Source organism: Rosa chinensis, chromosome 5, assembly GCF_002994745.2.
Source record: "Rosa chinensis cultivar Old Blush chromosome 5, RchiOBHm-V2, whole genome shotgun sequence".
In the NCBI taxonomy this organism is placed as follows: domain Eukaryota; kingdom Viridiplantae; phylum Streptophyta; class Magnoliopsida; order Rosales; family Rosaceae; genus Rosa; species Rosa chinensis.
The window spans coordinates 41,360,598-41,372,345 of NC_037092.1; the positions used below are offsets into that span (position 1 = coordinate 41,360,598).

An 11,748-nucleotide genomic window follows, 5' to 3' on the forward strand; every position below is an offset into this window, starting at 1 on the left:
CAAGATAATCTACACTTATGGACAAACATTTAGTATGAAGAAGTCAAAGGCCAATTCTGACCTCTCAGTGGAGATTCAATTGAAGGAAGAAAGGAGAAGAAAGTGCGCAAACGGACAATAAATGGGTCAACGGTGGTCAATGCCAGATTCCGGACATTTCCGGCCGAGTTGGCCGGCCAAGAACATGTGTGGAGGACAGGAAAGAGCTGATTAGGGTTAGAGACTTTAGGTGGGAAGACTTTAGGTCTAGGTTATTTTGAAATTCAAAAGTTGAAAGATAACAAGTGGTCTAATTCTTACACCTTACACCTTTGTCTCCCATTTATTACCTTGTTCCCCTACACAATGACCTTTCTACCCTTACTTTTTCTCCTCCACCAAAATATTTATGGGCTTTCAAGCTCATTTCTATGTGGAGTCAAAAACTAGATCCACATTTTGTGCTTACACATTTATCAATCTCATCTAGCCCTTCATTCTTTTTTATCTACACCCTTGATTTGGATTGCCTTGGCCTTTAAATAACCCTTCCTCTCTCCCATAACCGTGCATCCCTTGGCTCCCTCATTTTGGAGCATCAAAATCTCTCTTTTCTCTAGTTTTAGGTTAGTTTTTCATATCTTGTACATAGTTATTTGAGTTTGTGTGAGAACTAGGTGTGTAGGCACTTGAGTTTCACCAAAACCGAAGTTACTACACACTCTAAATCAATCACAACACTTGCTTTCACACATCCAAGCCTTTGTTTTTATTTGTTCTTGAATTTTGTTGATGTGTATGGTGTTTTGGGTTGTAAAACCGAAAATCCCATACCTTGAAGCAATTCTCTCATCATTTGAGATCTTTGAGAGCTAGGTGGGAGGTTGGGTAGTTCTTCTCTTTTCTCTTCCTTCTCTCTATAATATGATGGTCATGGCTTGTATTTGTAATGACATGTGTTGTGAGTAGTTGGATTTGAGGCTAGGGCTAGCTCTAGCCAAACTTGTGCACAAAACAATGTGATCTTTATGTTCTTTGATGTTCATGCATGTTTTGAATCTTTTGGCTACTATACTTTCATGTATCCTAAGTGTGCTTATAGATTTATCACCTAGAAGCATGCTTTAGGAAATTAATGAATCGGAGACATGAACTTGATATACTCTTTATTCCGTGAGCATGTGTAGCTAAATAGGTGGTGGCTTAGCTTATTCCTACGGGAAGAACTAAGTTGGTTGAATTTTTTACTCTAAACTTAAGCATGATGTTGTGAGTTTAGGTTCCGGAAGAATTTAGGCTCACGGCATCATATGCCATTTAGGATCCGGAAGATTTGAATGGTATAAAGGTTGTGTAATTTAGCTTTGCTTCTGAAGAGATTGTTAAATTGCATGACTAGTTGGTTTCTTGGTAGCTTCATCAAAGAACTAAGGGGAAATTTATCAAAGCATACTATTACATTAAATATGGGTTACATTTTGTGCATGAATAAGGTTAGGTGCGATACTTAAGTCTTTATTCTTCTCATTGATTTAGTCTCTACATTTTTATTTGTTTATTTTATTTTATGCATTTAATTTTCTTTATCCAAATTAAATCAATTAACTCGCTCACTACCACAATTGTTAATACCATCATCATGATCTTTAGGTTCCAAAGAGCTAAGGTTGTGAACTTCTAAAAAAGTAGACTTTACATGTGTTTTCTAGGTTTATTTTCACGGTGATCTAGCTAGGGTAGAGTTACTCAATCCCTTGGGTACGATACTCTTACTTTTTTTTTCCTTTACTAAAACTTGACCTCCTAATCTTGGGAGTAGGAGACATCATACACCAAATTTGCACTTATTTTTCATACCCGTGATGCCCCTAACAGGCTGGATGGTGATCGGGCTCTTGGTTTGGAGCCTGTCATTGAGGCTGCTTGTGATATTAATGGCCCTTCTATTATGCAGGTAAAACAACAGGGAGGGTTGTCTTCCAAGAAACGGGATCGCAGTGGTGACTGTAATCCTTCCCCCAAGAAATTCAAAACCATCTTGGGTGGTAAGATTCCAACTCTGCAGGTTGAGACTTTGGGGTTAATTAAAGAGGATGATGTTACTTTGGTAACTTTGAAAAGGAAGAGTGGCAGGCCTTTGGGAAGCAAAAACAAAATCCAACGTGCCAACAAGAAGTCTAGTGGTGTCCCTCTAAGGTTGACCTATCCTACAATCACTAGTTCTGTTCCCAGCCCTAGAGACAAGGGCAAAGGAAAAATTTAGGCTTTTCCAATTTCCTTGCCTAATACTAGAAGTTGAGTCTTCTTCTACTTTCATCTTAGTTTCTTTAGTTGTACACAAATTGAGGTCTCTAGACGACTAGGTTACTGCTTCGTGAGAGGTTGGTAGGGAGGATTTTGTTTCTCGATCGTTGTTAGGCTCAATAAGTGAGTGAATGTGTTAGCAGTGAGGGTCATCTCTCCTTTGCTTGGTAGCTTGTGTCATTTATGATTTTGGTATGAGACGGCATCTGATGTATGTGTCTTCTGCCCAAGGATAAATTAATGAAATTATCTATTTCCTCAAAAAAAAAAAAAAATTAGTAGTAAAAGTTAGATCCATGACTTCCCAAACTATGAGGACGCAACTGAAACAGCTATCTATCAAAGCAAAATAATTGAATAATCATTTTGTGATTATATTCGAATGATAGGGCTGCGCAAGATCAATCGAGTTGGGGATTAACACTTATCCTAGCTTTAATTGCAGGTTCTTTCTTTACACTAAAGTAGCTAGCAGTTTGGAACGACATAAACCAAAATTAAGGAGTGAGGAGCTCATAGTGCATAAAAGGTCAAGTGCATTGCAGAGTTAATTAATCTGCAGTCTTATATATTATTCTATTAGGAACATATATAATATGTAGCTTTATTTAGGTTTAGCTAGCTAGGGTTATACATGCGGACTCGGCTTCTCTGCTAGAGTTCATTTTGCTATAATCTGCTTGGATAACACTGTGAGCTCGCCATGTCAGCTCACTTCAATCCAAGGGCCATTAAACTGACAACACAGAAAGCCCATAGCCTTCACTAACGATCTGAAATAGTACTTTAACATCAACACTGAATCGAACAAGATCTCAATCCCTTGAGTCCTCTCATCTCCCTCTCTCTCTTCGCCCAATTTCCTCCTTCCCCTCACCATCTTGTGTTATGTTATTCGTTGAATCAAATTGATTTGGGTGTATTTCAATTTATTGGATTTGGGCGTGTTTTGTTGGGAGGTTGTAGGAATGAATTCTAAATTGTTGGGAGCTTGCAATAGATCGAATTTGAAGATGACTACTTTGTTGATGCGTTTTCTAAGGTTTGTTATGATTGCCCTTTTGTTTGTTATGCATATTGTTAGTATTTTCCATCTGTATTAAGCATTTTATCATCTGGGTTCGTCTGTTTTGAGGGAGTTTCATTTTTGATTGATGGGTTGAGTGTGGAAAAAAATAATGCATTTGTATGCCCTAAGCTTTGATTTGGAGTAGGAGGGTACCACTGGTGTGAAGTAGAGGAAAGAGTGGAAATTTCTAAGGATTTGGTATAGCATTGATGTTGTAATTTTACCAATTTCGAAACTTTTAGTCACACTAAGAGAGAAAATGCTGAAGTTGGTTTGTAAGTTATGGAGCTAATGTTATTCATCTTCACCTTCAAGCTATGAAGCTAATGTTATCTTGCATTTATTTATTCGTATTTGATTCATTTTGGTTTTGGTTTGGATTTTCCATGGAAGTTTGGATTTTTGTGGAAATGGAATGAGGAATTGAAAAGTGGGAAGGTTTTGGTTGTGGGTTTTTATTGTAGTGGTGTGGTGTGGGGATTAGTAGGGTGATTATTAAAACTTGTTTTTTGGGCATGAATTTTTGTTCTTGATTGATGTATGGTGAGCTGAAAGGTTTATATATTTAGTTTTTGTTTGGAAAAATTAGATCTTTGAGGCCTGGAAGTGAGTAGTTTATGTTTTTTTTCATTGGTACATTTCAAATGTTGTTTGTTAAGTTCAACTTTTCATGGACTGTTATGGGTAATTGGAGTTAGATATATGCCAATGTGATATGTGCTTGTAATTGTATTTTTCTAGGTGCCCAAACCTTGAGGTTCTTTCGATCAAGTGCTGCCCGAATGTGACTGATGCATCCATCGCTGACATAGAGTTTCGGTGCACCATGATTAAGGAACTTGACATCAGCTATTGCCATGAAATATCTCTCTGGAGTCTCTGGTGTTGATTGGGAAGAATTGCCCTAATCTCACAATTGTTAAATGGAATGCATTGAATTTGCTAGATCCTTCTGAACATGCTGGGATTGTTCCTGAGGAGTATTTAAAAACTTGCCCTCAAGATGGAAATTCAGAACTTGATGCAATTGGCAAATCAAAGCACAACATGTTGGTTAGGATATGAAAGTGGAGCTGATGATGTTAACTAATAGTAGCTTTTTTATTGTTGAAGGCTGTTGGTTTTGGTGAAGGTGTAAACTTTTACTTTTGGCCATGACTCCAATTTGGAGTGAATTGTTAATTTTCTATGTATGAAAAGATGATGCAGGACTCCAATTTGGAGTGAATTAATATGAAAATTTTCTATGTATGAAGAAATTCTGCAGGGTATTATTTACATGAATGAGAATTTCATTTTTTATCTTAACTTTGGCAAATGACCAGCCATGTTATTCAAAGTTCTAAAGCTTCTTTAAGTAAAGTAACTAGCTTTATCAATTGGTGTACCAAAGAAGCAGGTTTGAAGAACAAAAATGCTTGTTTTAAGTGATTGCCTCCTTGTTAAGCTACTGAATATGAATCAAATTGAAACTCAAAAGTTTGTTACCAAAACTCCCATACATACACAACAAATTGAGCAGAAAGTGGCAAACTGATGGACAAAATTGCAGAAAACTAAAACTGGAGAAAACTAAAGCTGCAGAAAACTAAAGCAAAAAACTAAAACCTGTACTGTACTCCCATACATACACAACTGATGGTCAAATTACTCAAGTTCGGCTAGGAACTGCAAAAAACTAAAACTGCAGAAAACTAAAGCTTGTACTGTGCTCCCATACATACACAACTGATGGTCAAATTACTCAAGTTCGGCTAGGAACTGCAGAAAACTAATTGAGGTAGTGTACTAAGATTGTGATTAAAAAAAAAAAGTATTTGAAAGATGAAAACACAAGAGATTGAACAAGAATTATCAAATAGGTAATGCTTAAACTATAAAAGCAAAGAGCATTGAATAGTTCCACAAACAAGCATCCTATTATAATATGAAACTCCCAAACTGTACCAAAAGACACCAAGTTGTATAGAGCCTAACATCTACATGATTCTGTGATATCGTTCACCACAGATAGCAAAAAGAAGAAGAAATTGAACTCTAAGTTCAAATCATTCATCACCACAAAATGAGTCTTTCCCATCATCTGGAAAATCTTGAGAGTTAAGTAATGCTTGGTAACTAAAACTTTGAGATTCTTGAAGTGGCATCCATAACATTGGAATTGGCGCACCACAATTACCAGACTGAGGACATGAAAAAAGAAAAAACAAACATGAGTAACTTTTAAGAAAACTCAATAGCTTGGTTGAATCAGAATTAGAAGAACAACTTTTACGAAAACTCAATAGCTTGGTGGAATCAGAACTAGATGACTTTTCTTTCTCAAGAGGACTCCCTTTTCGATTCTTGGCCAAACTTTTTTCAAAATCACCTATAATTCTTTTTTTTTTCTTCCTCGAGCACTCTCCCTTTTCTTGAATCCCTTGGCTTGAACAACTTTTGCCTTCTCCGAGTTACTGTTGGCCATATTAATACCCTCAATCACAGTGGAGAAAGGTGTAATCTGGTCATTCTTACCAAGTTGTAATGTATCCATTTTTGAATATAACATGTCTTCAATAGTTTTGCTTAGTTCCCCCAAATGATGTACAGCTAACTGATATGTCTCTTCTCTCTCAGTAGCCCGAGATGAAATCTTGGTGGATATGGAACTTAGAGACTTGTACCAAGATGTTTGTTGTAGGTTGGTATCTACTTGGATGTCTTGGCCATACATGTCTTTCACTCTTTCAGATCTTGCTTTTCTTGTCCACCTTTTTAAAATATACTGATCAGGAATTTCTTTCACATTCATGTAGTTAGTAAGGATTTTTATTGCATGGCGGCACAAAATACCTTCAATCTCAAACAACTTGCAACTACAAGAGACTGAATGGTCTTTCTTCACCCTAATACATCTTTCCTTTGGATGACCATTAAAGGCAACTTTATACACAATGTCATCACCATCTTGAATACATCCGACTAAGTTGTAATCAAGAGCCTTCTCATACTAAATTTGGAATTCTTCAAATGCAGCTTTAGTGTTAATATTTCCAGCCTTGATCACCATTGAAGAAAATATCCCAATAGCAGGTAACTTGTAGCACAAAGCATACTCTGCCTCTAACTCTTTATACCGCTTATCATCGAGCAATATGTCAAAGTGCTTGAAAATTTGAACCACATCATAATCTGACTTAACATATGGTTTTAGGCTAGCATTGAAACTCTCACTTAATTGGGTGCTATGCATTCCAGCAGTCCATGCCCACTTGACATACGGTTTTGCCCATTTTTCCTTTAATCGGAATATACTAGTTAACCAAGGATTATCATGTTCACCATATTCAGTAAGCATTGCTTCCCATATAAGTTGGAACTCATCCGCCTCTTCATAGTTATTCATACATTTTGATAAGAAGGTGGTGACCCTATCATCACCCTTGAATATACTACTTGCTTTCTTAATGGCATTTTGCATTATATGCCATGTGCAAAGCAAGTGATATGTGTTAGGCATCACATTTGCACAATCTTTAGCCATTGCAGCATCCTGATCAGTAAAAATAGACTTTGGAGCCTTGTTAGACATTGCCTCCAAAAACGTCCCAAATAACCATGTAAATGAATCAAAAGTTTCATCAAACATCACTGTTGCCCCAAAAATTACAGTCTCACGATGATGATTAAATCCCACAAATACTCCAAATGGACTATTGGCTTCATTAGTTCTATATGTGGTGTCAAAACTCACAACATCACCAAATAAACCATAATCAAGTATCATCCTAGCATCAGCCCAAAAAATATTTGTTATTTGCTCATCACTATCCAATTGCACAGCATAGAAAAATGAGGGATTTTCTAATGCTTGCTTTTGGAAGTATTTTAATAAGCATCCTGCTTCTCCATATGCCAATTTCTTTTGCCTCTGAGATTGAAGATAATTTTTCTGATCTTGTTTAGTGAATCCAAGAACCTCTCTTCCACCAACTTCTCTGCCCATTAACTCGAATGAAAGCTTCAGTGGGATTCCAAAATCTTGTGCCAATTCCATCTCAGCTCCTTGTGAAGAAGTAACATTTCATTGAGATGGTAGCATGTGAGCACACTCTTGTATTACAAGATCATGGCTGTGAGTTTATTGAACAACTCTATACCTACGACTTGATTTATCCAATTTAATGATCATTTTAGCATCACAACTTGTTCGTATCTCCGCTCGAGGATTCTTAGTCAAATGGTCTTGCTTATCTATTGTACGTAAACATTCTTTAGAACAAACAAATATTCTTGAGATGAGCGTACCAGAATGCTTGTTCTTGTAATGTGTATGTCTTCTAATACTAAACCCAACTCTTCGCCCATACATGTTATAAAACTCATATGCTAATTCTTCTGAGTCAAACTCCATAACATTCCTTGGCTTATAATCTTAACTAGTCGAGTCATCTCTATCCATAGGCTTCATTCAATCATTTATTTTCAATCTATAACATATAAAATCTGTATTAACTTTCCAATCAAATTCAGAAGCAAAATGGATCATGCTATGAAGTTTGGCTTATATATATGCTACTCTGTTTTCGCTAGCTACTCTGTTTAGTTTTTAGCTTTGAAAAAAAAAAAAAAAAAAAGAATCTGATATGACAAACCATAGAATCAGATCAAGAGAATAAGAATGATTGAATCTTGTCTTAGCTAAACATATATACATAGAATACTTTAATAGGATAAACACCCATCGATACAAGGCTGAGATTTCAAAGAACCAAAACCCAAAACCCAAAACCAAAAACGCTAAATGGGATAAGATCAGGATCCATAAGATCAATGCTAAAGAGCTAGATACAGATACCTGAATGATGAAAGCAAAGTACCAGCACCTAAAGATGAATGAAATTTGGACAAAGAGTGATCGTGAAGAATAAGAGATGTATCAGTAGTGAGGAAGAGGAAGTCTGATTGGAGGGAACTAGTAGAAGGTAAAAATTGTTGGAGGGAACTAGTAGAAGGTCAAAATTGTTAGAGGGAAACTTGAAAAAGCCTCAACATTTGGAGATTGTTAGTGAAGGCTATGGGCTTTCTGTGTTGTCAGTTTAATGACCCTTGGATTGAAGTGAGCAGACGTGGCGAGCTCACAGTGTTATCCAAGCAGATTATAGCAAAATGAACTCTAGTAGAGAAGCCGAGTCCTATACATGCATGAATCTAATATATTATTGTTTGTACCTAATTTTGGTAAATCGGCCCATAAAATCTTTGGCCGATAAATGAAGAAAATATGGTGCTTTTATTGCTGATACTCAATAAAATTTCATATTTTATGAGATTTTATTAGATATTAACTTTTGGAGAAGAAATGAGAAGGAAAGGAAATAACGGCGATAATTATTCTTCAAAATAATTAATGCTGAGATTTTATTGAGTTCGAAGGCATTGGAGACATCATTGCACAATTAAGAGCAAATTAATTCTAATGGCGCCACAAGAAGAAGATTATTATGCTTCGATTAAGGAGCGAAGCAATATGGAACATATCTTGATTTCGGTCATTAAGACTGAAATATTCATTTAATCTAATTTTTCTTTCCTTCCTAAATATCATGTATGTAATTGTATAAATAGGAGACATCTAGCTCATTGTAAAAGGTCCACGACCAAAAACACGACAACGCAATACAAATTCAATATTCTCAAATTCTCTATCGCATCTCTACACTCTATCAATTTACAATATCTCTCGTGAATTATTTTACTTACTAGTATTTTTCTTGTCTTTCCTGCACTTTATATTCTTGTATATTTATTTTGTCATTCTTTAATTCCTTGCTCATTATTTTATTTTTCCTGTGATTGATTTCTTTGCAACTACTCTCCTGTATTTACTTTTTCACAAATCATATTAAGAAAATCATATAAACAAGTTATCCTTCGTCCGTACTCGTATTGAATCAAGGCATCAGGGTAACACCTTATATTTTGATTTTGTTTTTACTATGACTTGTGAGTATCTACATCCTATAGATTTATCAATTATCAATTATCACTTGCACTTTCACATTCACTCACCGAGTTGCACAGCACGAATAATCTAGCTAGCAAAGCCGAATCGTGTAAAGTCCTTGCATCAAGGCAGAGAGAACCCCACGGCCGAGATCGATCCTTCCTTGGGCCACAGTCGACTGATTAGAAGTCAGATCAGCGCAAACTCTGTAACCTCGCTTGGCCTCTCAGCCGCGAGTTGGCACGCCACATCACCAAGCCAGAAGGACGCGTGTAAGCTAAGAAAACCTATATACGATTTTTGAGCAAACAATTATACTTCATATATGTGTTAATAATATTAACTTTCCATGTAGTTCATTTTTTATAATAGAAAGAGAAACAATAACTATTTTCTTCTAGTCTCAAACTCATGAGAGGTGGATAAAGATCTAGCAAGCTTGTAAGCTTACAGAATTTTCAGATGTCAGAACAAAGAATGTGCGAAATAGCTGAGTAACCTTCCAAGCTACTTCATCATCAACAAGAAACGAAAATATATCATCGATGACCCTGGTCATTATAGCAAAGAGCATGTCTATACTAGCAGCATGCACAAGAAGGAAAGAATTGTGAATAATGCATAGTGATAGACCCAAATACAACATAATGATATCTGACCTAAGAATAAGGTAAAGGGGAAATGATCATTTACCCAATTTTTGCTTAAAAATTACCCACTTGCTCCACTAACAGTTTTTTTAACCCCATTTACCCAAAATATTCTAAGGGATTATTTCCCTAATACCCAATTAATTCTTTTTTTATTCTTTTTGTTTTTTTTTGGGACTTTTTTGCCCTCTCCTTCTTTCTCACTTAGAGAGAGAAGTCATCCTCTACCTTGCTGTCCTCCGATGACCAATAACCGCGGTCTCCGGCGACCAGTGACCGGAATCGGGCAACTGGTGACTGGAATCCGGCGATCGATCACCGGAATCCAGAATTCGACTACCGTATTCCGGTGTCTGAATTTATTGCCCCCCAATAATCATATTATTGCCCTCCAGTGAACTGCATAAACTCCCAAAACCAAAATGAATACACTACAGGCATAATGGATCAATTTATATGTATATTATTGCCACCCAATACTCATATTATTGCCCCCCAATAATTAGACTATTGCCTCACAATAATCATATTATTGCCTCTAATAATCTTATTATTGCCTCTAATAATCTTATTATTGTCCCAATAAACATTTTATTGTCCCCCAATAATCTTTCTATTGCTCCCATGAAAAACAATAAAGACGGATTTGCTTTGAATTATATGAAAAGGAACTGTAGGTCTCCAAGTACTGATAATACATGGTTTTCTTTGTCGTAAATGTAATGATGGGATATATTTGTTTCAGGACAAATAATTTTGCCTCACTACACTACGGTTCTTTCTGGGAAACCTCGAACCTTGGTAGCTACGGCAGCATATGGAGTTCTCACTGGTAGAAGGTGAGCTGAGATGTGTATGTACTCTAGGTGCTCCAGTCCCACGTTGGATAACCCCTCGGAGTGGATATCCACGACTTGACCCGCCACCAATCCCTCCGACCATATTGATCGGGCAAGCTCTTCCACGGCTCGGACGATTCTAGAAGGCTCAACGCCGACGGTGGACATGGCATGGTGCTCGAACGCGAAGGAGAGAAGCGCGTCGCCGGCCAAAACGACAACATCTTCGCCGAAAACCTTGTGGTTGGTGGGATTCCTGCAACGGAGGTCGTCGTTATCCATGCACGGCAAGTTGTTGTGGATCAACGACATGGTGTGGATCATCTCGATGGCGCAGGCTGCCGGCATGGTGAAGGACTCAGATCCTCTGATGAGCTTGCACTCCGCGACACACAGAACAGGTCAGACCCTCTTGCTTCCTGCGAGTAAAGAGTACCGCATCACTTTGTGGATCGTAATTGGGTCTTTCAGCGAAACAGCGGCGTCTAAGGCCCGATTGACAGACTCAGCCTTCTCTACGATGTTGGTCTTGAAATTGAAATTGGGCTTCCCGGATTACTCTTCCTTCTGCTCCTTCACAGTCTCCAGCTTGGTCAAGATTGCCGTGACGGAACTGGGTCAGCATCCTTTCAGAGAAGCGAAGGAAATGGGTCAGGTCTTTGAATTGAGAGAGAGAGAGAGAGAGAGAGAGAGAGAGAGAGAGAGAGAGAGAGAGAGAGAGAGAGATGAGTTCAGTGAGAGAGTCTGAGAGCTGTGTAGTTTGTTAATTAAAAAGAGGGTATAACAGTCATTGACGTTTAAATTGGGTAAATGGGGTTAAAAAACTCTTAGTGGAGCAAGTGGGCAATTTTTAAGCTGAAATTAGGTAAGTGGTCACGGCTCCTAAGGTAAAAACCCTATACCTGCCAAAGAACCACT

General features: G+C 37.3%; 1 protein-coding gene and 1 pseudogene across 1 annotated transcript; both read right to left on the bottom strand.

Moving 5' to 3' along the window:
- Positions 1–6,344: 6,344 nt before the first annotated feature.
- Positions 6,345–7,391, bottom strand: LOC112203839 (protein FAR1-RELATED SEQUENCE 5-like). The gene has a single exon (XM_024344749.1). The coding sequence runs from the start codon at positions 7,389–7,391 to the stop codon at positions 6,345–6,347; it is 1,047 nt and encodes a 348-aa protein (XP_024200517.1).
- A 3,364-nt stretch (positions 7,392–10,755) lies between these two features.
- LOC112203840 lies at positions 10,756–11,481 on the bottom strand (annotated as a pseudogene).
- Between the last annotated feature and the right edge of the window lie 267 nt (positions 11,482–11,748).